Source organism: Schistocerca americana, chromosome 4 (genome assembly GCF_021461395.2).
Source record: "Schistocerca americana isolate TAMUIC-IGC-003095 chromosome 4, iqSchAmer2.1, whole genome shotgun sequence".
Lineage (NCBI taxonomy): Eukaryota > Metazoa > Arthropoda > Insecta > Orthoptera > Acrididae > Schistocerca > Schistocerca americana.
The window spans coordinates 431,694,473-431,721,976 of record NC_060122.1 but is presented as its reverse complement, the minus strand read 5'-3'; the positions used below and the strand labels follow the sequence as shown (position 1 = coordinate 431,721,976).

At 40.0% G+C, this 27,504-nt stretch overlaps 1 protein-coding gene across 1 annotated transcript in view; it reads left to right on the top strand.

Moving 5' to 3' along the window:
• Positions 1 to 3,289: 3,289 nt before the first annotated feature.
• The window catches only part of LOC124613229 (synaptotagmin-5), a 128,902-nt gene continuing 104,687 nt past the window's right edge, over positions 3,290 to 27,504 (top strand). Inside the window, exon 1 of the mRNA XM_047141904.1 lies at positions 3,290 to 3,460. Coding sequence (XP_046997860.1) covers positions 3,297 to 3,460 — 164 coding nt within the window. The 5' untranslated portion in view covers positions 3,290 to 3,296. The remainder of the gene's footprint in view (positions 3,461 to 27,504) is intronic.

Below are 27,504 nucleotides of genomic sequence, written 5' to 3'. Positions count from 1 at the left end.
TCAGTATCCTCATATACTTCCTGTATCTGTTCATCTTCAGCTTGCGAGTCGTCGTATATGCCTGAAGTATCGTTGTTGGTGTTGATTTACTGTCGATTCTGATAAGAACAACCCTATCACTGAAATGTTCACAGTAACATACTCTCTACCCTACCTTCCTATTCATAACGAATCCCACTCCAGTTATGCCATTTTCTGCTGCTGTTGATGTTACCCTACACTATCTGACAAGATATCCTTGTCTTCTTTCCACTTCACTTCGGCGACCCGTACGGTTTCTAGATTGAGCCTTTGCACTTCCCTTTTCAGATTTTCTAACTTCCCTACCACGTTCAAGCTTCTGACAGTCCACTTCCAGACTTTCGTCGGTTATTCAGTGTTTTTCACATGGTCATTTCCATCTTGGCAGTCCCCTCCCAGAGATCCGAATGGGTGACCATTCTGGAATCTTTTGCCAATGAAGAAACCATCATTACACTTTTTAATTACAGGCCACATGTCATGTGGATACACTTTAGGTGTCTTTAATTCAGTGGCTTCCATTGCCTTCTGCATCCTCATGCCGTTGGTCATTTCTGATTCTTCCGCCTTTAAGGGCAATTTCCCACCCCAAGGGCAAGAGAGTGCCTTAAAACTCTGTCCGCTCTTCCGCCTTCTTAGACAATGCCATTGGCAGAATGACGGTGACTTCTTATGCCGGAAGTCTTCGGCCACCAATGCAGATTGTGAATCAAAATTTAAGCTGTGGTGGGTTTCTAACCCGGGACAGAGGACGTTTTGATTACTAATCACAGAAGCTACCGCCATTTTATTTTATTTTTTGTTCGGTACTGTTCGTTGCGTTTGGTCTTGATCGTTGATTCCTTTACTCAGTTTTTTATTACAGAGGATAAACTTGCCCTGTGACCGAACACGCTGAGCTACCGCGCCGGTAAACACCTAGAGTACTGGTGCCAGTACGTTCCACACGGAAAAATCACGTCCTCTGCAAATGTCTGCCCTCCTATGGGAGCTAAAATCCTGTAATCCCCACAGTGTTGATACTCATGAAGTGTGCTGTTTTGGGGTTTAGGAGGAGATGTTGGACACATATACATGCTATATATGAAGGGATTATTTCAGTAGTGGTACAAGTCCATTTTTGTTCATATTGAGATACAGAGTCCCAGAATTAAATGAGCGCTGAAAAATCTGCAGTTGAGATACCAGAAATATTTAAGCACATGGCTTCTTGCTAGAGATGAACCTTTGTTTCTGTTTGTTTGGCTCATTAATTTCAGAAGCATTATAGACAGAAAAGTGGAGGTAATGGACTTGTACCACCATTGAAATAAGCCCTTCGTATAAGGCTGAAAACTAATTACATATGCTGAGATGCTAGAGAAAGACTTGATTAGAATGTATAAGGACCTTGGGAACGAAAGTCTGATGTTTGAACAAGATAATGCTTCAGTGTATGCTTCTTCTACAACCAAAAGATATTGACGTGTTGTCCTGGCCTGCACATAGCCCGGATATGAAACTTGTGGAAAACCGTTGGGAAATACATGCAAGTTGTGTTTGTCGCAATGGAAGGGAATTTGAGACCGTATGTGACCTGAAAAATGTGATACAACAAGATCTACATCTACATCTATACTCCGCGAGCCACCTTACGGTGTGTGGCGGAGGGTACTTATTGTACCACTATCTGATCCCCCCTTCCCTGTTCCATTCACGAATTGTGCGTGGGAAGAACGACTGCTTGTAAGTCTCCGTATTTGCTCTAATTTCTCGGATCTTTTCGTTGTGATCATTACGCGAGATATATGTGGGCGGTAGTAATATGTTGCCCATCTCTTCCCGGAATGTGCTCTCTCGTAATTTCGATAATAAACCTCTCCGTATTGCGTAACGCCTTTCTTGAAGTGTCCGCCACTGGAGCTTGTTCAGCATCTCCGTAACGCTCTCGCGCTGACTAAATGTCCCCATGACGAATCGCGCTGCTTTTCGCTGGATCATGTCTATCTCTTCTATTAATCCAACCTGGTAAGGGTCCCATACTGATGAGCAATACTCAAGAATCGGACGAACAAGCGTTTTGTAAGCTACTTCTTTCGTCGATGAGTCACATTTTCTTAGAATTCTTCCTATGAATCTCAACCTGGCGCCTGCTTTTCCCACTATTTGTTTTATGTGATCATTCCACTTCAGATCGCTCCGGATAGTAACTCCTAAGTATTTTACGGTCGTTACCGCTTCCAATGATTTACCACCTATGGCATAATCGTACTGTAATGGATTTCTGCCCCTATGTATGCGCATTATATTACATTTATCTACGTTTAGGGAAAGCTGCCAGCTGTCGCACCATGCATTAATCCTCTGCAGGTCCTCCTGGAGTACGTACGAGTCTTCTGATGTTGCTACTTTCTTGTAGACAACCGTGTCATCTGCAAATAGCCTCACGGAGCTACCGATGTTGTCAACTAAGTCATTTATGTATATTGTAAACAATAAAGGTCCTATCACGCTTCCCTGCGGTACTCCCGAAATTACCTCTACATCTGCAGATTTTGAACCGTTAAGAATGACATGTTGTGTTCTTTCTTCTAGGAAATCCTGAATCCAATCACAAACCTGGTCCGATATTCCGTAAGCTCGTATTTTTTTTACTAAACGTAAGTGCGGAACCGTATCAAATGCCTTCTTGAAGTCCAGGAATACGGCATCAATCTGCTCGCCAGTGTCTACAGCACTGTGAATTTCTTGGGCAAATAGGGCGAGCTGAGTTTCACATGATCTCTGTTTGCGGAATCCATGTTGGTTATGATGAAGGAGATTTGTATTATCTAAGAACGTCATAATACGAGAACACAAAACATGTTGGGCGACAATTTCACTGCAAGAACTACAAATCCTAACAAAATCAATGTCGAATAGAATTATTGAAGTAATTAGGAAGAGCGGAGGTTGGACAAAGTACTAACAGTGCAATAACAGAGCAGGACAGTGAGTGCCTTGTACCAGTTTCCACATAGGAAATGCAAACGCCTTACTTTGTTACTCGTGTTATGAAAGAAATTATGTAATTTGTCGTAGTTGTTTACATCTTACATGTATCTACTACTTTCATAATAAATTCGGTACAGTATGCTAGAGACATTGTGCTATTACTTTCGCAAGAATCCTACCTTTATGCTGGTTTCCACTGCTGTATCGTAGTTAGGTAACAGCCGTGGCGTTAGCTGGCTGTTGATCCACACGTGAGCTGAGCTACGGCTGGCGCGCTGTTGCAGATGGCGGACCCCGCGGCGATGCACAGCGAGGCGTCCTACCTGGCGGTGTACGGCCTGGTGTCTGTGTTGCTGGTCACGCTCGTGGGTGGCTTGCTGTACGTCGCCTGCTCGCGCAGGTACCGCCTCAACTGGTTCGAGAAGAACCTGCTGGAGGCCGCCGAGAAGGGCCACATCGACGAGAGGTAAGTGCGTGAGCACTGTTAGAGGACTTAAGGCTATCACTAGGTACCCTTGCACCAATGTATTTATATAACGAAAAAGACTGAGCCCAGCAGATCATATTAAATTATCCGTACTTTAGAGCAGTTGCCATCAAACTACGGCCCACGAGCTGCATGCAGACCCAATCAGGCGTTCGTACGACCCGCGGTTCTCAGCCGTACTTATAATACAGAGTCCACCAGAAAAATGTATACACAATTTGTCAGGCTCTACAGAGGTATCGATATTGTTGTCTGATTTGAGTTACGAGTGTGTTGTACTATAGTCTTTGGCTCAATAGCTGTTAGTACTTTCATCTCGGTATTGAGAAAACAAGATAACTGGAGCACGCTTGACATTCGAGCAACGAAAATGTAATGTGTTGAAACAGAACCGCCAACCCACCTAACAATTAAACGCATCATTGACAAGTTTGAATTGCACGGAATGATTTGTGATATTCACAAAGGAAGAGCAGGAAGACAGTGTACAGCTACAAGTCCTCCTTCGTCGGCTCTCATGTTGGAAACGTTTGGTAATTCTCTACAGAAGTCTGCTATGCAATGTGTACGTGAGGTGGGGGTTAGCAGTACAATTTTACATTCCACGATTATTGCACGCGATTAATGATGACGATCCTGACTGCCGAATGTAATTTTGCGAATGCTATCGGCAAATGGTAACTGATGGCGAACAATTTGTGACGAAGATAGTGTGGAGTGACGAGGCACAATTTAAACATAATGGAACCGGGAATCGGCATAACACTGTGCACTGGACACCGGAAAATCCGCATGTTTATGTGGATAAAGAGGTCAGGGGTTCATGTGTGGTGTGGACTGTCATCTAAGGGCTTAGTAGGATCCTTCTTCTTTGATGCTAATGTCACTGGAGAAGTGTATCTGGAAATGTTACGCAGATCAATTTTGCCAGGTATACGTGACTTTATGGAGCTGATGAACAGGTCTTCTACCAACAGAACAGGGCGCCACCACAGTCACCTATCTAGCCGTACGAGCTTTCCTAGATGGCAATTGTCCGTGGCATTGGATTGAACGAAGAGGGCCCATTGAGTTCCCTCCAGGGTCGCCAGATCTAACGCCTGTGGATTTTTACTTGTGGAGAACTGTGAAAGATAACGACTATCGACGTAAGCCACGCACGCTGGAGGAACTTCGCCAGGAGATTACAGAGACATGTCCAGCGATCTCCACTGTAACATTGACTGACGTAGTTGGGGCGACCGCTCGTCGTTTTGTCACGTGTATAGCTGCCAACGGTGAACATTTTGAACATTTAAAGTAACCATGTGCTAAACTGAAGGTTGTACAACATGTGTGATCAATTATTAAATGTAAAATAAACACATAAGTAATACCTTTCGTTCCTTAAAGTGTGTATACATTTTTCTGGCGGACATCTAGTAACCAACATCCGAATCCAAAGACGTCCGGGTCACCACTGTCTCAAGTCTGCGGCTCGCTAGGCTTGCGAACTCCATATTGCCTTCTGATCGCAGCGAGAATCAGACACAAACGACTGTGTGGTTTTGGAGTAACATTTTATTCAGATAAATCGCGTGCCTTCACCAAGAAAATGCAATGTATTCACTAACGCAGAACGTATGCAATCAAGTTTTGCTTGATAACCAAGCGAACGAATAAACTAGGCAAAGCAAAAAGCACCGACAAAATTAAGGTCACAGATCTCCGCGCTGCAGCAAGAAGAAGGCATTTCACAGCGCTCCTGACGACAAGTATGTGAACGCTACTGACGTCTGCCAGACGATCAGTTTATCATCTGACTTCAGCCGTGGTTATCGCTGGTTGCATTCCTACAACGTTAACTAACGTTACGAGCTTCTTAAGAGTGTAGCTTTCCTGCTTATAACAAACAAAAATACTTACAGAGGCGGTAATATATCTTTAAGATGTGCTTAATTGAGGCTGATAGATTCAGCCACGAGTTACGTGAAGTTGGCCTGTTACCTCAGGAGCAGTGCGGTCGCTGCGGGGTTAGAGGATGTTTTGTTATTTGTCTTCCAGTACTGACAACTAATGGGCGTTCGCAGCTCGATCCGACCAGCTGCTATGGCTTGAAGTTTGACAGAGAAGTAACATGGATTCGTTAATTCGCATTACAGAGAGGGTTCTTCCTCAAATGCGGTACTTATTTGTAATAAGGAATATGAAATTAACTGAAGGCTGTCATAATACAATGCAATGAGTAGAAGAAGACTGTCATACTAAACATTTGGTAAACATTTTTAATCGTGTCTCATATTGCATAATGCATTTAAATACAATTACTGTTGTCAATCAGTTAATCGTCAACATACAAGGATAAAACAGTACTTCGACAGGCAATTATAGTGTCATAACTTTGGGGTGGCAGCAGTCTGAAACAGAAAAGGATATTGCAGTGTCTGTGTTATTCTGAATTATGATGGCAGTATGTCGTGCTCGGATAGCCAAATGGTAAGGCGACAGTTCGTGACAAGCAGGAAATCCGGTTTCGAGTCCTGGTCCGGCACAAATTTTCATTGTCATTCCATCATACAGCTGATGGTTGTCCATCTTTTCACCCAGAAATGACGCTGCAAGAAGTCCGAGAATCTTTAATACAATAAATATGGTTCTATCACAGTTGTTAATCAACCGGTGCGTTCTCAAAATTCAAGTAACAGATTTTAGAAATTATCTTGCTGTGGTGTTACAACACGCTTCGTAACTCCGCGCAGTCGAGGTCTCAGATCCGTGACTGATAACCTCGTTGGTCATAATGGCTGAGGCAAACAGGACATTAATGTTTCAGTCCGACTGTTACTTGGCTATGCCAGTGTATTTCATTACTAGGCAGTTTGTGACTGGTGCATTGGTGTCGAGCAACTCGCGGTTTTCATGCTGCATGAATGAAACAGCAGCAATGGCTGTTGTGAATGTGGTCGCACCTCAGCAGGACTGGAGTACGTGCTCAGAAATAAGACCTTTGCATGATCAACGTCTACACTCACAACCAAAATTTTTCATTATATCCCGGCAGCTGTTGAAGTGCCTCACATTAGGCTTTGCAGCAAAGAGACCCACAGAAGCAATATACCGACCTATCTGGCCCCCTGGCCTTCGGCGTGTCCTTTTTCGACTTGTGCGTACCGGGTTCTTTATCCGACCAGTAGAATAATTTTTTATTGAGTGGCGCCCTCTTTTCCTTGACTAAATTACAGATTTCCCCCATTACCATTTCAGGGTAAAGATGAAATAACATAATAAATGTTGTGACAGTACAGAATGATTCTCAGAAAAGTATTTCCAATGTCTCTTCAAGTAATTTAGGATTTTCTGCTATTAAATTAAGAACAGATTTGAGACACTTTGGTCACCTTTTCTTACAATAATAATTCTTTCGCAATGAAAGGGAAATGAGCGATTGGCGTCATTGGCCCAGAGGCCCCTTGCGGCGCAGGTCCGACCGCCTTGGTGCAGGTCTTATTACATTCGACGCCACATTGGGCGACCTGCGGGCCGGATGTGGATTAAATGATGATGAAGACAACACCCATTCCCTGTGCGTAGAGAATCTCCGACCCAGCTGGGAATCGAACCCGGGCCCATAGGACGGCAATCCGTCACCCTGACCACTCAGCTATCGGGGCGGACTATTCTTTTGCAATGATACCTCTTGTATAACACCAGTGTTAAAGGCAGACTCTTCAAGTGTTAATTCATTAGAGAGTTCCATTTGCTAAACACGTATGCAGATTCATCATGCACTACTCGCCATTAAAATTGCTACACCAAGAAGAAATGCAGATGATAAACGGGTATTCATTGGACAAATATATTATACTGGAACTGACATGTGGTTACATTTTCACATAATTTGGGTGCATAGATCGTGAGAAATCAGTACCCAGAACAACCACCTATGGCAGTAATAACGGCCTTGATACGCCTGGGTATTGAGTCAAACAGAGCTTGGATGGCGTGTACAGGTACAGCTGCCCATGCAGCTTCAACACGATACCACAGTTCATCAAGAGTAGTGACTGGCCTATTGTGACGAACCAGTTGCTCGGCCACCATTGACCAGACGTTTTCAATTGGTGAGGGATCTGGAGAATGTGCTGGCCAGGGCAGCAGTCGAACATTTTTTGTATCCAGAAAGGCCCGTACAGGACCTGCAACATGCGGTCGTGCATTGTCCTGCTGAAATGTAGGGTTTCGCAGGGATCGAATGAAGGCTAGAGCCATGGGTCGTAACACATCTGAAATGTAACGTCCACTGTTCAAAGTGCCGTCAGGGCGAACAAGAGGTGACCGAGACGTGTAACCAATGGCACCCCATACCATCACGCTGGGTGGTACGCCAGTATGGCGATGACAAATACACGCTTCCAAAGTGCGTTCACCGCGATGACGCCAAACACGGATGCTGTAAACAGAACTTGGATTCATCCGAAAATATGACTTTTTGCCATTCGTGCACCCAGGTTCGTCGTTGAGTACACCATCGCAGCCGCTCCTGTCTGTGATGCAGCGTCAAGGGTAACCGCAGGCACGGCCTCCGAGCTGATAGTCCATGCTGCTGCAAACGTCGTCGAACTGTTCGTTCAAATGGTTGTTGTCTTGCAAACGTCCCCATCTGTTGACTCAGGGATCGAGACGTGGCTGCACGATCCGTTACAGCCATGCGGATAAGATGCCTGTCATCTCGACTGCTAGTGATACGAGGCCGTTGAGATCCAGCACGGCGTTCCGTATTACCCTCCTGAACCCACCGATTCCATATTCTGCTAACAGTCATTGGATCTCGACCAACCGAGCAGCAATGTCGCCATACGATAAACCGCAATCGCAATAGGCTACAATCTGACCCTTATCAAAGTCGGAAACGTGATGGTACGCATTTCTCCTCCTCACACGAGGCATCACAACAGCGTTTCACCAGGCAACGCCGGTCAACTGCTGTTTGTATATGAGAAATCGGTTGGAACTTTCCTCATTTCAGCACGTTGTAGGTGTCGCCACCGGCACCAACATTGTGTGAATGCTCTGAAAAGCTAATCATTTGCATATCACAGCATCTTCTTCCTGTCGGTTAAATTTCACGTCTGTGACCCGACATCTTCGTGGTGTAGCAATTTCAATGGCCATTAGTGTAATTACTTACACAGAACTAGGAAAAAATATAGATGTATTTTTGCTGTCATTAAATAATTAATTTACTTTCAATAAAAATTGTGGATCCTGTACACGATACCGAACATGAGACTGATCAGTGGCGTCTAAAAGCCTATAAACACCTTACAACTGGTCACGAATTTATAACCGGTTCTAGCCATCACGTTGGTCAAACTGACTGTATTAGCAACCATTCAGCTTTATAATGTAAGGCAGCTTAGACATATTATCCAAATATATCCACAATGAATAAATACAGGATGTTTCAAAAATAATGACCTGATTTTCGACGGTAATAATTACGAAACATGGCACATGCCAGCCAGGAAATGTGTGATGTTTGAATAGGTGTGGCCTAGAGTTTCAGGAAATCGCCATTAGATGTCAGTAAGTGCGTCTTCTCAGTTTGCAGTCAGTCAGAAGTAAGATGGTATCCGCTCAACAGAAGACGTTTTGTGTGCTGCAGTTTGCAAAGAGTGAGTCAGTGATTTCGGTGTAGCGTCGACGTTTTGGCACTGATCCACCTGCACCCAAAAACATTTATCGTTGGTAGCGTCAATTTGAAGAGACAGGAGGCTTGTGCAAATTAGAGAGTCTAGGTCGACCTCGCACTTCTGATGACACGATGTAAAGAATTCGGCAAATGTTTGAGCAGAGTCCACGAAAGTCTACTCGCCACGCTAGCAGAGAACGGTTAATACATCAGGCCCGACTTTTTCCTCTACTGTTCGCTTTATACAGTGCTATAAAATGTGTTTATATCCTTCCGCATTTAGCGTCTTCTTAAGCGCAACAAGTGGACAACACCCTAACTACGAAAAACACCCCCATACTGTAAAACTACCTTGCCACAGTTCACTGTTGGCGCTATACGTAGTGGCAAGTAATGTTCTCCTGGCATTCGCTAAACCCGAACTCTTGCATAGAACTGTCACAGGGTATGGAGTAAATTATCATTCCAGATCACTCGTTTCCAGTCGTCCACTGTCCAGTGTCGTCGCTCCTTGCACAACCTCGGCTTTGATTACAGAAATGTGTGGCTTGCAAGGAGCTGCTCGACCATTCTGCTCCAGTCTTTTTAGCTCATATGCACAATCATTATACTATCTGGACTGCTGGTAGCACTTTATAATTTTTCGCTGATTTCACGCGGTTTTTACAACTATCTTCTGGAATACTCGACGGTCCCAATCCGTCAGTACATGAGATCTACATGGTCTTGGTTTAGGTGTGGCTGTTCCTTCGCTTTTCCACTTCACAATCACATCACCAACAGTTGACTTGCGCAATTCCACATTAAACACAGGTTTCCTGATAAATTCGATCAGATATTGTATATACTGATAGCAGAGGGTGGACCAAAATTCGCGCACTTTGTGAGATTCCTTGGATACTAAAGGTAGAAAAAAGTCTGTAACAAAAGTTTCGTCCCGTACATATTTTCTTTAGAAAATGGATCTCAAAGAAAGCCTGCTTGGCAACATTGTAATTACATGTACGGTAAGTATTTTCATTAAATTCCCGGCATATATGATCTACAGTTATCGCAGTGGGTACAGGTCTTCGATAGCATACTAGAATTCGAGAGGTCGGTTCCGGGTTTGCTTATAGTTTTTTTGTACTTTCTAATTCTGATCAGCTCAAAAAATGCTGCACCTTGTATGATACATATCCTACTACAAGTTTTTTTACGAGTTTTGAACATACTATCTATTAATTAGACATGTCAGAAATATTCTACGTGCCATACCAAGAAAACCTATCAACGTGTAGTTATAGCACACATACAGTAAGAACAGCCAGGTATAACATGAAACTTCCTGGCAGATTAAAACTGTGTGCCGGACCGAGACTCGAACTCGGGACCTTTGCCTTTCGCGGGCAGGTGCTCTACCAACTGAGCTACCCAAGCACGACTCACGCCCCGTCCTCACAGCTTTACTTCTGCCAGTATCTCGTCCCCTACCTTCCAAACTTTACAGAAGCTCTCCTGCGAACCTTGCAGAACTAGCACTCCTGAAAGAAACGATATTGCGGAGACATGGCTTAGCCGCAGCCTGGGGGATGTTTCCAGAATGACATTTCTGTAAAGTTTGGAAGGTAGGGGACGAGATACTGGCAGAAGTAAAGCTGTGAGGACGGGGCGTGGGTCGTGCTTGAGTAGCTCAGTTGGTAGAGCACTTGCCCGCGAAAGGCAGAGGTCCCGACTTCGAGTCTCGGTCCGGCACACAGTTTTAATCTGCCAGGAAGTTTCATATCAGCGCACACTCCGCTGCAGAGTGGAAATCTCATTCGGGCAGCTATAACATGTTAAACATACTGTGAGTGACGGCACGTCCTTCACAAAACATACATAGTCTTCAGAGCAGATGCTCAAAGTGACCTCTCTGCATCTGAAACTTTAGTGATCCGCTGGATTAAGATTCTTTGAAGTCTTCCACTGTTATAAGAGCAGTATATAGGCGTGTTACAAGCTCCTTCTAGCGCCCCTAAGGAAGAAATTGTACTGCGCTACTCTTTGGATACCACTAACGTCAACTTTGTACTATGTTTCAATCGTAGGAGACATACTGTATGAACAAGCGCTATCAGCACTGCAATGCGTAGGTGAAAAGCAACGTCGGCCAGTGTAGCGCACTCTCGTAATATAAGTTGTCCTGACAAGACCTTGCCTACACTCAACGACGTAATATGTGTGTCTTGAAATAATCGTCTGTACTAATACAACGACGTCACGTATGATTTTATATTCAGCTTCTCATGCTGTAAATTACACTGTCGCTCACTAGGAAATCACTATGTACGAAAGGATGGACACAATAACACTTCGTGGTATAATGGGGTCAGTGATAGCTATCTGGATATTAATTACAATAACGTATCAGTCTAGGGGACTGATGACCTCAGATGTTAAGTCCCATAGTGCTTAGAGCCATTTGAACCATTTTGAACTATCTGGGTTAACTAGGCTCGAAAGATAAAATACGAACAAAACTAGTATCAGTCGTAAGAAAAATACTAAATGTGAGAGTCTACGGTGAGTACGAATGATGTATTTGCTTCACCAATAACAGCAACCTATATTGGAGAATACATTCACAAAGAAAAGATATAATTTTATATTGTTTATGTCTCGTTGTCAATCAACGATAACCTCTTTAAGTAGCACCACAGTCTAACATTACAGTCGCGACACTTACTGCTGTAAAAGTTGTTGCCGTTTGACAGATGGAGCGACACTAGCGCTCCAAGCGGCAGGTAAGGTGAACGTCAGACGCGTCGTAAGCATGATGTTTGTTTGCATCCATTTCCTACGTAATTTCCGAATTATTCGAGTTATTTTCTTGCCTCCAAGAGTTTGTTTGGCATCAGAAGGCATATATGTTTCTATTAATGATTCTAAAATAAGCGCAAGCATGGACAAAAAACATGAATAGAGTGGCAAGCTACAACACATTCGTGAAGAAACACTTGTGACATTGGACAGAATTGCAGCTTACCACGTTGATGTCAAAAGAATATAAACACACAGATTCACATGTAAGAAGCACAGACATGTACCTCTACATGCAAAAGCGATCGACAGCTCGTTTATCGTTCTGTAGGCCTACTGTGTGTGTCATTGTCGCCTGTTGCCACAAGTACGACCTTAATCTTTATATTATTCTAAGTGGGTCAAGCAACTGCCAAATAGTGGCAGAAATATGCTGAAAACATTATAATGAGCTGATTACATTACATTTCACGAAAAACCAAATATTTGAATAATTTTCAAACAATGTGTCTGTAGGCACTTTCCTTGTCTCGTAATAGTTTCGCTCGATCTGCACAATCTGACACTTCACACGCTTTTGTAAGACACGAACAGCTGCACTTAATCTAACCACTTTATCGTCAAAGCACGTCTGTGGTAACGATTCGCACGAATCTTGCACTGATACATGGAGAGCTGAACTGGCTGCTTCTGTGTCATACGATTGTTCTACAGCTTTAGATTGACTGTCGAATCTTTGTGGCAGTTTCCTCTTCATCGTCAGTAGAAGTGGCTTATTTGGGATGTCAAACAGTGTGGGCACTGCATTCCACACGAGTTTGTTATTGTCTGCGTCCATGAACTGGTTTTCTTCGAAATGTGGCGGACAAAACCTAATATTATTATACTGGTAAACTGGGTCTTTCTTCATAAGGTCTTCTCGTCTGCTATTAACTAGCCATTTTCTGCTCCTAAAACGAAACATTTATCATTTATACACATATAGTTTGCAAGTGAATCCTGACTATACAATTTAGTAACATGATGGTATATACCTCTCAGGATCCTTAGGAAACCTAAAAAGACACAGCTGTGGTGTCTTCTTCCTGTTGCTGTTGCAATTTATTGCGCTACAAACGCTCTCGATGGTAAAAATCATTGTATAAATCAAAATAAACAATCACTATTTGCTTTCACGATCGCGCCGAACTCACAGTTCAACCTACCAGCCGCTTGGGGCGCTGCTGGCGCTGTAGGCAACAAAATCAAGGCGAAGTGTCGCGACTGTTATGTTAGACTGTGGTAGCACCTTGCTACAACAATATCCTTGACTCTGTTGAAATTTTGTTATAATAAACTGTATCGTTAATCTCAATCTTTCAGAACTAAATGGACTAACTTTTCATTTATAATTAATCACTTTTCCATAACACCAAACTTTCTTTCCATATCTAAGGATTAATTATCTTTCTTTTCGTTACAAGTCGTTCATTGAAAAATACTATTCCTTTTCTTTAATTTCTTTGAATTTTGCTTTTACCAGCATTCCAGTCTTTTACTTTATTGGCCTTTGGATTTACTTTATTCCGAAAAGATATATTCCAGATATTAGTGTGCTTTCAAATAAGCCTTATATTATTTTTTCTTGTAATAATTTTGCGGATAAAAGATAAGTCGGTTACTGACTTTTTCAGTTTTAACTGTTTTCTTTATTTGCTGAAATTAAATCAACATCGAAAGGGTTCAAATAAGGTTAAAAAATGGCTCTGAGCACTATGGGACTTAACATCTAAGGTCATCAGTCCCCTAGAACTTAGAACTACTTAAACCTAACTAACCTAAGGACATCACACACAGTCATGCCCGAGGCAGGATTCGAACCTGCGACCGTAGCGGTCGCGCGGTTCCAAGCTGAAGCGCCTAGAACCGCTCGGCCACTCCGGCCGGCCTTCAAATAAGGGCAGCACGTTTTGTATTATTGAGAAATATGGGAGAGAGTGTCACTGAAATGATACAGGATTTGGGCTGGACATCGTTAAAACAAAGGCGTTTTTTGTTGCGACAGAATCTTCTCACGAAATTCTAATCACCAACTTTCTCCTCCGAATGTGAAAATATTTTGTTGACACCGACCAACATAGGGAGAAACGGTCACCACAATAAAATAAGGGGAATCAGAGCTCAAACGAAAAGATATAGGTGTTCGTTCTTTCCGCGCGCTATACGAGATTGGAATAATAGAGAAGTGTGAAGGTGGTTCGATGAACCCTCTGCCAGGAATTTAAATGTGATTTGCAGAGTATCCATGTAGATGTAGATGTAGATGAAGATGAACTACAGGTACAGGTCAGCGTTTTATTTTTCGAGTGCTGGTAATCTATTAAAAATATCACTAAGCGGAAATTTAATTAAAAAAATAAAACAAAATACCTGAGTGTCACTGCCACTTTTCGGCTGTATGATCTTCAAATAATCAGACAAAACTCAGCCACTTCAGGCGTTGACTTTTGCAGCCCACTAAAATTTAAAATTCAAAACTCAGCACTCGATGAACTCTTTCAGATCGAATTAGCGTGTTCTCTTTTAAATGGTTCTTGAGTTGTCGTTTTGGGCCAAAGGGAAAAGCTATCTCTTTCTCAATAAACTTCAGATTGTCTCTCAATGAATAACTATTGCATAGGACGACCGTTCTCTTTAATACAGACTACACATTCAGCGCATCCAACGAGATTTCCGGAATTTACTACATTGCGACGCTGTAACCTCCCCACAAAAATTTTAAAAGAAAATAACCATACTAATTAGAAATGCTGATGGACATGGCTCTATGCGTAACCTGCCTACAATCAAATGTACTGACAATGGCAACAAATGTGAAATTCGCAATCTGACTCAATTATAAATCCTTCAAAAAATTAAAGTCCATTCAGTGACAAGAAAATTCAATTAAACCGAAACATCGGTCTTTGGCCCTGTGAAAAACAATCAGAATTAAAGTCTTACCTCAGAATAAATGGATGTCACATATCTGCTCTTGTTGTTGCGCACCACTTGGAGGAACTACATTGCAAATAATAATATTCTCCTTTTTTTTGTAATTCTAGTGAAATTTTTCTTCAAAAAGAAGTGGAATGAAATGGGAAGTGCAACGAGATCTTTAGTTCAAAAAAATTAAACTTTTGAGAAAATGCTTTTGAAATAAAAAATTATTATTGGGAGACTTGTTGGAGAATAATTACAATAAATAAAATTTTTCATTATCTAATGATTATATTAATTAACAGTATACCTTATTCCTCATCTTGACCATTGTTGCCGACCGCCTACATCACACAACCGCACTGGGCTGCTACTACTGACCGACCGCTCTGCATGACGACTACAGACTGAGTACTGCTCTCAACTAGACAGAGCTACAGACTCGCAACGACTGAACTGACAGACTCGCAACGACTGACTGACTGCTACTCTGCATAGCGACAACTAACTCGCAAAGACTACTACTGACTGAGAACCGCTCGCAACACTCGCGCGGTCAAGCGCATACTCTCTGGTCACAGATGCTACAATGCCTCGCCATCGCTGCTGCGTTACATACGTGTTTCATAACCCTCCACTCGGGGGGCAAAAATTTGGCAGCGATGGTGAGTCATTTGGACTTGCCAAGCGCGGCAAAATTTTTCTTTAATTAACAAAATCCTACAACTTACAGAATATTTAAATGTTGTGCACACGCACTAAGTACAAAATATATCAGACAAGGACAAAATGTGAATACTAAACATAGTAGCAAATCAGAAAAAAGTATATACAAACTTTTTGACAGATAAAGTGCACAGGCACTGAAAAAATTCTTTAGCATATGCAGAACAAATAAACAGACTGGCAAGAATAATTAGATGTAGTACATAAAGTAAATGTTGTGCACACGCACTAAGTACAAAATATATCAGACAAAGACAAAATGTGAGTACAAAACATAGTAGCAAATCAGAAAAGTATATACAAACTTTTTGACAGATAAAGTGCACAGGCACTGAAAAAATTCTTTAGCATATGCAGAACAAATAAACAGACTGGCAAGAATAATTAGATGTAGTACATAAAGTAAATGTTGTGCACACGCACTAAGTACAAAATATATCAGACAAAGACAAAATGTGAGTACAAAACATAGTAGCAAATCAGAAAAGTATATACAAATTATTTGACAGATAACAAAGTGCACAGGCACTGAAAAAATTCTTTAGCATATTCAGAACAAATAAACAGACTGGCAAAAAATATTATGTTGACAAGTGTACATGCACTGAAAAATGTCTTTAGCATTTTCACAACAAATAAACATAATGGCAAAAAAAATTCATGTCCAAAGTGCACATGCACTGAAAAATGTCTTTAGTATTTTCACAACAAATAAACATAATGGCAAACATCATGTCGACCAGTGACATAAGTGTACTCACACTGGAGTTTAGCGAATCGAAAAATGTATAACCTATGAACATAAATGATGTTACCAAAAAAAAAATTTTTTTTTTTTTTTTTTTTTTTTTATGTGTCAAGAATCAGGATAGGAAAGGGAAGGATTGCATCATGGTTGTAGCACTTTAGATTGCACACAGCTGCTCTGAAAGTCCATATCTTTCCACAGTAGTACAACACCAAGTGACACAACTTGAAGTTATTTTCCCATCAGAATTTATCAGTGTAGCCAAGACACTGAACTGTCGTAGTAATGTTCCATGTTTTCATTTTGGCAGTACATTAGGTACACCAAACAGTGGGACCATAATAATGTCTTCATCGCTCATGGTGGTGGACAGCATGTCGTGTCAACACCACACTCTTACAAGGCACACCAACGTAGAATTAGTGCAAAACCAAATATAGTGCTCCATGATCACTGGGATAAACAGGACAAATGGACATTGCAGTAATTCAGGGTAGTCAGCTTATGAGGTGAAGGACATCAAGTCACATAATATTGACAATTACAGTCTTCATTGATAGTTCGTGGCATTCATAGCCCAGTTATTGAACATTTCTGTACCAAGTATGTAGTATTACAGAAAAATGTTCATTAATTGTTTTACATAGAATCAGTAGCCTTCTTTTCCTGGTTACAAAATATTATGAAATAATCGCATTCTTTTCAGTTACAGAGTATAATTAAGAATCATTAACCTTTTCCTAATTACAGTTAATTAATCATTTGTCATTAATTAATCATTTGTCTAATTACAGTTAATTAATCATTTGTATAATTACAGTTAATTAATCATTTGTCGTTAATTAATCATTTGTCTAATTACAGTTAATTAATTAATCATTTGTAGCCTTAATTAATTACAAAGCATTATTAAACAGTACCATAGTTAATTAATTATGTGTCATTCCAATCTATTAAGAATCATTAGTCTTTTCCTAATTACAAAGCATTATGAAACAGTCACATTCATTTCCAACAACAAAGTATCAACATTGAAAACAAGAGTTAATTAATGGCATAATTAATAACAATTTCGTTGATTGACATTAATTATTGGCACTCAGTGGCCATCAAGTATTGAATAGAATAAAACATAGTTCATCATTCAGTATTATTCAGATCATTACAAAGTCATTATTAAAAATCAGTTAATTACAGTCAAATCATTAGTAATCACAGGCATTACAATAAACAGTGGCAGTTATTAGCTAGTGACAAAGCATTATTTTGAATATAGTCTCATTAAGAGGTCATTACTCGAGTGACATGCTATTCAGAGTTGATCAGTATTATTCAGAATTATCATAAACTAGTGACATTATGTGGGACTGGTAATACATTTTTTTTTGGTAGCAATGCATTGCGTTGGGATCGATAATTAATTGCTGAGGCATAATACTTTTTGCTTTTGACCTATTGCTGCAAATGAGGATAGGTAACGTCATTCGTCATGAGTCAGCTGTAGCAAGATTATGTAACAAGGCAGTACATGTGATCACATTTATAAATGATAAACACAAATGGGTAAAAAATATAAAAATGCAAGTACTAGAACAGGTATAATAAGTAACAGGTTTAGTAAGTGTCATGAAAAACTTCTCCTGGAAAAAATACAAAAACGGATTATTGACCTGAAAGAAGAAACGCACACTATGCTGAAAAGTAGTGAACTTCGAATTAACAAGTAGTGAAATGTGTATAAAATGTGTTCCATAGCTGTCCTTTCCAAAACTTTCCGTCATCCTACTATGCAATGTAACACCTGCTGTCAAAGCAAACTGCAACAAATACTTAAATAACTACGTAGCATAAATACATAACTTCAACATTATTCTCATCTGTCACCTGTAAAGAAAAACTTCATTATTCATAACATCATATCCTTCATCATTATTCATCAGTATTCATTATCATCTGCAAAAAATCACTTCGTTACTCATTATACAACTATTCCTTATCTCTAGCATATTTCATCACTAAAACTAAGATGTGTAGTTCAGTCTGACAGCCTGCATCAATCACCTTGTATTCTGAAAGAAAAAATTAGTTAAGACTGCTATTCTGTGATGAGTATAGTATAGTCTTGTTAATGCTTGTTAATCCTGATCCCTTTACTCTTCCTCATAAAGTTATTGCATCTCCTTTCGTTTATTCCGTAGGTGAAATTCCCATTTATGTTAAATTTATTTCTTAGAATCATCATTCCTTTCTGAAATTGATGAACAAAGATTAATGTCTTGCATTTAAATCCTATACCCACTAAATAATGACTGGTTTATGGTGACACAATTAACCATACAGCATAACATGACAGAAAACGTAATATGTCCAAGACATTGACAGTGTTCGGATGCGAAAAAATGTACACAGAATAATACAATGCAGTAGCAAAAAAAAATGTGAAACAGTCACGATGTTGAGATGTCATAAGGCAAAAAAAAAAAAAATGTCAAAGTCGACTGGTGTGTGTTATATCTTAACTATTTCATAGTGCATACAAACAAAACTGGAGTACAGTCATATACACAAAAAAATGGAAAATGTGCACGGTCTGATGTGTAACGACAAGAAGAGCGACCTGCTAACCTTACCTTGCCGGGCACTTGCCAAGAAAAAAAAATATGATAATCATCAATAAGTAGTCACATAAATATAATTGCAGAAATAGTCGTAAATGTGTAAATTCATCTGGAAAAATATGCACGGTCTGATGTGTAACGACAAGAAGAGCGACCTGCTAACCTTACCTTGCCGGGCACTTGCCAAGAAAAAAAATACGATAATCATCAATAATTAGTCAGGTGAATTAATTGCATTAGTAAATGGCATCATAGTGTGTTGAATCATACAGTGGTTTCACTCAATAAACGGTTTAATGTTTGAGATATGGTGATTGCCTTTCGATTTTCTGGTTCTCAAAGTTTCGACGTGTACAACATTGGGGTGAGGGATGCTGCGAATCCGATACGGACCTGCGTATAGAAGTTCAAATTTACTGCACTTACCTTTTAATTTGCTGGATAAATAGTGTGTACGTACTAATATCTTCTGTCCAACGTGAAAGACGCGGCGTGTACAAACCTGTTTTTGCTGTCTTCTCCGGCGCTCTGCGGCACGTTTGATGTTGTTCAGCGCAATGTCAATTATTTCGTGGTGTCGTAGGCGACGATTTTTGGGGAATTCTATTAATTCTTTAATTTTGTTCGTTGGTTCAACGTTTTTCAGTATAACAGTCGGAGATAGCATAGTGGATTCATTTGGAATGGAATTAATTACATCTTGGAATGAGAGTATGTGTGTATCCCAATCAATATGTCTTTTGTGGCAGTATATTCTGCACAGCTTACCAATTTCCTTCATTAATCTTTCACAAGGGTTCGAAGAAGCGTGGTACTTGGATATATAGATCGGAGAAATGTTTCTAGCTCGTAACATGCGTGTCCATACACTACTACGAAATTGAGATCCATTATCAGAAATTACTTTCATTACATGCCCTACATGAAATAGAAAATGTTTTACAAATGCTTTCGAAACAGTTTTAGCAGTAGCTTTGCGTAACGGAGTGAAAGTAACAAATTTTGAAGTGAGCTCAACAGCGACAAAAATGTAGCAAAAACCTCTGTTAGTTCTCGGAATCGGACCAAAAATATCTACAGCGGCCATGTGTCTTAATTTCACAGGTATAATGGGATATAAAGGAGGAATATGTGAAGTGGTGTCTGATTTAGCTTTCTGGCAAATTTTACAAGACGCTAAAACTCGTCGTATACGTTTCTCCATGTTGGCAAAATAACAGTTCTGTCTCAGTATAAGAAAACATTTTCGTGCTCCGTAATGTGCGTAACTTAAATGAGTGTACCAAATTAATTTGTTAACCAGTTCGTCAGGAATGCATAATAACCAATTGTTGCTGTCAGGATGAGAGCGGCGAAACAGAATGTCATTGCGCACAGTGTAGTGGTTTCTAATCGTAACATTATTCTTATCTAGCCAAAGGTGTTTAATTTCTTTCCACACATTGTCTTTGTTTTGTTCTTGTGCTATGTCCTGCAATGACGATGAAATAAAATTTTCAAATGCAACTTGCTGAATGTACATGACGCTGAAATTTGCTTTGCAGAAGTGGGTTGCTACGTCTTGCTGATTGTTGCCGAGAGAACGCGATAGTGCGTCTGCTATAACATTTTGTGTACCGGGAATGTGAACTATTGTAAAATTAAATTCCTGTAAATATAGTTTCCATCTGCTTAACCTGTCGTGAGTGAATTTAGCTGAAAGTAAAAATTGTATCGCTCTATGGTCTGTGTAGACGGTGGTATGTCTGCCGTAAAGAAAGTGCCTAAATCTCGTGAAAGCCCATACAACACATAATGTTTCAAGTTCTGTGACGGAATAATTTCGTTCAGCAGGTGACAAAATGCGACTTGCAAATGCGATGTTTTTAATTACTGTAGAACCATCTTCTTCAATTTCCTGGAAAATATGTACGCCTAAAGCGGTGTTAGAACTGTCGGTGGCAATGGAAAAATTTCTGGTAAGATCTGGGTGCGATAAAAGTGGTGCATTCAACAGAGCATATTTCAGGTTCATGAATTCAGAGTGTGCTTGCTTATCCCAAGACCAAATAGTGTTTTTACCTGTTAAGTGGCATAATCTGGGTGTGTCTAAAGCAGAATGATGAATAAATTTACGAAAAAAGTTAATTAAGCCCAAAAAACTGCGTAATTGCTTCTTCGTCGTAGGAACGCTAATGTCACGTAGAGCCTGAAGTTTTTCTGGATCAGGCGCAATGCCTTCTGCTGAAATTACGTGTCCAAGAAATTTTATGGAAGTTTTGCCAAAATGCGATTTACTGAGGTTAACTGTAAGTCCTTGTGCATGAAAAGTTTGCAGCAGTTGTTCAAGAATCAGATTGTGTTCATACCAGTTAGCTTCTGCGATAAGAATGTCGTCTACATACGTCGTAATTCTGTCTTTAAGTTCTGTCGGAAGTATAGTGCTCAAACCGCGAATAAAAGCTGCAGAAGAAATAGTTAAGCCGAACGGTAGTTTGCAAAATTGATAACAGTCGCCGAAACAGAGAAAAGCTGTATATTTTCTACAATTCGGATGAAGTTGAATTTGCCAAAATCCCGATTTCAAATCTAATGTGGAATAAATAGCTGTACCGTGAAATTTCTGTAAAAGTTCCTCTAGTGTCTGTGGTCGATCTGTTTCATTAATAATAATGTCATTAATATGACGTGAATCAAGTACAAGGCGAAGTGAGCCATCTTTTTTCTTAACAATATGTAGCGGGTTTATGTACGGGCTAACTGCCGGTTCAATAATGCCTTGGTCGAGCATATCTTGCAGCTCTTTTTTAACCTGTTCTCTGTGAATATATGGAATGGGATAATGCTTTGCTTTAAATGTGTCGTGCGGTTTGACTTGAAATTCATACATAAAGCCGGACATAGTACCAGGAATGTTGTCAAAAACTGGAGCTTGCTGTAAAAGAATTTTGTGTAATTGCGTTCGTTCGTCGTCTGTAATTGCACTACTCTCTTTAACTTTATCGGAAATCATTTGTATTACGTCGTAGTCCATTTCGTCTGGAGTATTATAGTTGTGTACGTACGTATCCGTTAACAATGTGGGATTACAGTCTATGTCACGTGTTGCGGAAATGACCTCTGTGCGGTTAATTGTTTGTTCTTCCGCAGATAATGAGTGCTGAAATTCTAAAGCAAGTTGTACATTTTCATCCTTTAACATTAAATAAGAATTCTGAAAATCAATGACTGCTTCGTGTTGTACCAGAAAATTCGTGCCTAAAATAACGTCTGTTGTCAATAAAGGAACAATCCAAAAATTAGAGTGAAACGTGTGACCTGCGATACAAAATGATAAATGTGTCTGTAATTTAACGTCTACTCCTTTACTCGATACTGCTCCTTTCACTTTTGTTTTGCCTAAAGGTAATGTCGGATAAGTATTCTCTTTGTTGCACTCATTAAAAGTCTCCTCATTTATTACTGATATAGGTGATCCGGAATCAATTACTGCTGAGAATTTCGATGAACCAATTTTAATTTCGATAACAGGATGTGAAATGGTTTTCTGAATAACTGGTCTTTCCTGTAAAAGAGTGTCTCTGATGTCGTCAAAAGTAATTACATTTTCGTGAACAACATTTTGCGTGTCTAAGGTAGTGCTTGTATTATTGCAAGATGCGTCCTGTACATTATCTAGTCAGATTCTATCTGACGTGTTATTATTATTAGGAGGATTCTGTGGCATTTCGACTATTTGAACTGTCCTATTACTTCTTCCAGGCGTGTTACGCTCTGGATGGTACCTACTGTCGGGTTCATTCATGAGAATATGTTCTTGCGTATGATTTTGCTGTTGGTATGACCGACTGTTGTTAGACGTTCGCTGAAAATTGTCTTCATTATTTTTACGTCTGTCGTAATAGTCATTCCTATACGGTGCATTACGATAGGAATTGAAATACTGTCTTCTTTGTACGTAGTTGTTTCCTTGCTGACGTACGTTACTATTTGTTGGAGCTGAGACTATACATGCACGCGGCGAAACATTAAAGTTTGGTTCACCTTGTAGACTGCATTGTTGGTTAGGTATGCTAAGCGGCTGACTTTCATGCTATTGTGGTGAAAAACATCTATTGTTACAAAAATATGGTTCCGACTGCTCAAAATTTTATACATACTGATGATTACGATTTTATCTGTAATTAAAATTACGGCGGTACTGGAGTGCCTACTGAAAATTGTCACATTCGGTAAAAGATTTGTCGTATCCGGTTTTCATTACATACGTTTCTTAATACTAGGTAGAGCAATAGTTAAAGAGCAGTTTTGATAGATATAAAGGATAGTAGAAGAGAAGGCAGCAGTGCAGAAAACTAAAGATGAAACAGCACTACTACAGCTCGGGGCCCTATGCTCGCTACGGCACATATTCATTAAAGCGTAATGAATCCCCTGAGGTCATTTACGCACTGAGAATAAATTTTAGTTTTTGCGTTACAAGCAATAGCGGTAAAATTCCAAAAGTAAAACGCTGTATTCTTGCTAATTCCAGTTTCTGCATAATACGTAATGCTGATGAAAATACAATAGCAAATTGTCGCCTCTGGTTCAAAGCTAGTTTCTGCATTACAGGTAATAGCGGTGAATGTACAAAGATAAATTGTCGTATACAGTGCAAATCGTGTATCTGTGTTCTGTCATTATTAAATTCTTTACATTTGCTTACAAATGCAAATTGCTCGAAATCTACGTTCTCGTCACTCAGTTTGATAACACGTTCAGGTTTGCGTGTGAATCTGTTCGTCTGTGTCATTTCGGATTTCAAGTTGCGTAGCTTTTCAGATTTTAAGTCGCGTGGCTTTTCGGATTTTAAGTCGCGTAGTTGCTGTAAATTGCTCACATTATACACGCTGCGTGACTCTGACACATGTTCATAAAGTGGCGTCTGTTGTGTATTATTAACAGAAGTGTTTTTCATTTCTGTTACTTCTTGTTGTAAATTTGATAACTTCCTACGTAACGTGTTGTTAGATGAATCGATTTCATTAATTGTCAGCTGTAAATTTTGAAATTCAGGTGTTTGGATAAAAGAAACCGGTGCAGTATCGTCTGATTTATTGTCATTAGTATTTTCGATAACATCAATACGACTGGCCAATTCATCACATTTTTCAGTCAGTATTTTAACCTGATCATCGGTTTTAGAATCAGACGCATTAATCTGTTTTTGCAACTTGCGCGTAGTTTCGCTCAGTTTTTTAACATCAGCTTTGATGACATCGCAATCCTGTGTTAGATCTAGTTGTTCGAATCTATCTGTCACTGTTTGAATATTTACTGTGTGTGTATCTGTTTTTGCTTTAAGATCAGAAATTTCATCCCGTAATTCCGCGTTCAATTGTTCTATGGTATTAATTTTGTCGGACACTGTAGTAATATTATTGTCTACATACGTCTTCGCTTTCGCGAATATTTTACGTTTGTCCTCTTGTCTCTGTGCAGTGATTGTTTCCATGACTTGTCGTTTTACTTTGTTTTGATCTTGAATAAATCTGCGGAAACGCGTATTACTGTTCTGTATGTGCTGACTAAAGCGCTCGTTAATCTGAGTGTTCTGCTGTTCGAATTTCGCGTCTATCTTTGCGTCCATAGTGCGCGAAAGTTCTACCGTCATTGCTTTAAACTCGTCCCGTAATTGTGCAGCTTTTTCAGAGCATTGTTTAGCGACTCCGCTAATTTCGTCTCTGAGTGTTTCTGTTGCGACTGTTTGCATTTCTCTTAATTCTTGCGCAACAGATTTAATTTCTTCGCTATTTTTTTGTGAACACGCCTCAATTTCCGCGCGCAACTGTTCCTTAGTGTCATGACACTGCGCGGCAACAGCTTTAATTTGTTCACTAAGCTGCCTCGAATTGTCGTCAATTTTTTCATTTTGTTGTCTGACCTGTTCACTAAGTTGTTTGAGATTTTCGTCATTATTGTCAAGTTTCTCATTTAAGTGTTTGTTATCTTCCCTAAGTTGTTTGAAATTCTCTTTAAATTGTTTGTTATCTACACTATTTTCATTAAGTTGTTTACTCATTTGTCGCAACAAAGCCATAATTGGATTCGACTCAAGGTCAGCATTTCTATTCTCTATGCTGTTCAATAGTGGATCTGGAATTGTTTCACTTTCTGTAACCATTTGGTCATTTTGAGATTTACAAAAAGGTTTGTCAGTCAAATGTATACTATCAGTCATTGTTTCGGAATTAAATAAATCTGTCCTACTTTGTGTGATCTGTTCATTTTCATTAGACAAATTTGTCTGTACATTACTTAGATTTTCTAAATCGGGTGTGTTAAGCTCGGCAGCGCTCATTACTATAGACCGCTCTGCGTCATCAATTGTCGTCAAATTAACAGACGAGACAATTGAGTTCGTTTGTTCATTATCAGGGTAAAAGTCATGACTAGTGGTTGGAATGCACTGATTGTTAGTGAACGCAGGATTGTCATCATTACGTTGCGTATCACCATTACTATCGGTCACGTTGTTTAAGTCGGTAATTTCATTCACAATACTTCGCGATACACTATTCACAGTCTTTCGCGGCATTTTTACAATAGTCAAAATTTTTTCACAAAACAAATCAACACAATGCAAAAGCAACACACAAATACAACAAAGCAGCAAATTGCCGTTGACCTGTAGAAAGAAAGTCACAATATTATTAAAAGCGTTGCGCCAAATCCTAATTATCTAAGCAAATAAGAGCAGATATCTGACTGTCGCTCAAAAGACTCTCAACGAAATACGATCCTGGCAGGGTCGCCAAGTGTAACCTCCCCACAAAAATTTTAAAAGAAAATAACCATACTAATTAGAAATGCTGATGGACATGGCTCTATGCGTAACCTGCCTACAATCAAATGTACTGACAATGGCAACAAATGTGAAATTCGCAATCTGACTCAATTATAAATCCTTCAAAAAATTAAAGTCCATTCAGTGACAAGAAAATTCAATTAAACCGAAACATCGGTCTTTGGCCCTGTGAAAAACAATCAGAATTAAAGTCTTACCTCAGAATAAATGGATGTCACATATCTGCTCTTGTTGTTGCGCACCACTTGGAGGAACTACATTGCAAATAATAATATTCTCCTTTTTTTTGTAATTCTAGTGAAATTTTTCTTCAAAAAGAAGTGGAATGAAATGGGAAGTGCAACGAGATCTTTAGTTCAAAAAAATTAAACTTTTGAGAAAATGCTTTTGAAATAAAAAATTATTATTGGGAGACTTGTTGGAGAATAATTACAATAAATAAAATTTTTCATTATCTAATGATTATATTAATTAACAGTATACCTTATTCCTCATCTTGACCATTGTTGCCGACCGCCTACATCACACAACCGCACTGGGCTGCTACTACTGACCGACCGCTCTGCATGACGACTACAGACTGAGTACTGCTCTCAACTAGACAGAGCTACAGACTCGCAACGACTGAACTGACAGACTCGCAACGACTGACTGACTGCTACTCTGCATAGCGACAACTAACTCGCAAAGACTACTACTGACTGAGAACCGCTCGCAACACTCGCGCGGTCAAGCGCATACTCTCTGGTCACAGATGCTACAATGCCTCGCCATCGCTGCTGCGTTACATACGTGTTTCAACGCTCACGCCGAAGTCACACATTAAATCCTAACCCAAATATCGCCAAGTCACTAGACCTTATGCCTGCGCACACCTATATAACCACAATGATATATTGCAACGCTAGTACCCCTTAGTGCGTGATTTAATCCTCAACCACGAACCAACGAAATCGCTTCGCGTGAACACGTCTCTTCACATACCATCCAACGGAAAATCTCACAAAAATATTGAAATACAGTTCGCCTACCATTGCGTGGCTATTAAGCAGCGCAGCGCACCATTAATCACATCTCGGAGAGACTAATCTCACACTTCAGTCAATCGGAGCTTTTCCTATACCTGGTGAATCTACACTCTACCAAAAATCGGCGAAGTAATCATTCCCTACATAAGCCGATAATCTTCTCAAAGTACCTTCCTAAACGACTTAGAAGTGCTTTGAACACATTTGAGTTCCATCCGCATTGCAGACTAGTCCATGTATCGTACGGGTCAGCCGATCTAATCACACTCTCGAGATAATATCTCTCGAGACCCACTACTCGAACGACACCCGGATTCTACTCGGATGCTACTAAAATTCTAAAAGGACAAGCCAAGAACCATTCTCTGCGAACAAACATATCACGTTAATTCTCTCTTTAGCGAAACGTGTTTCTTCTTTGCAGTCGCCGCCAAACGTTCGTTGTGGCCAGCTGCGTCGTAGTTACCTTTGCCACACGCCGCGATTCAACTGTCGGTTGGGCGTTGCAAACTCGCTGATTTGACAGGACACAGCTTTTCTCGACGAACAAGTGTCACATATCTACAACATTTTAACACAAAAATGTAAGAAAACAATATAAACATTCTTCTAGCACATAAAAATCGATAATAAGTTGAGACGATACAAACAAGTGAAGCGCTTT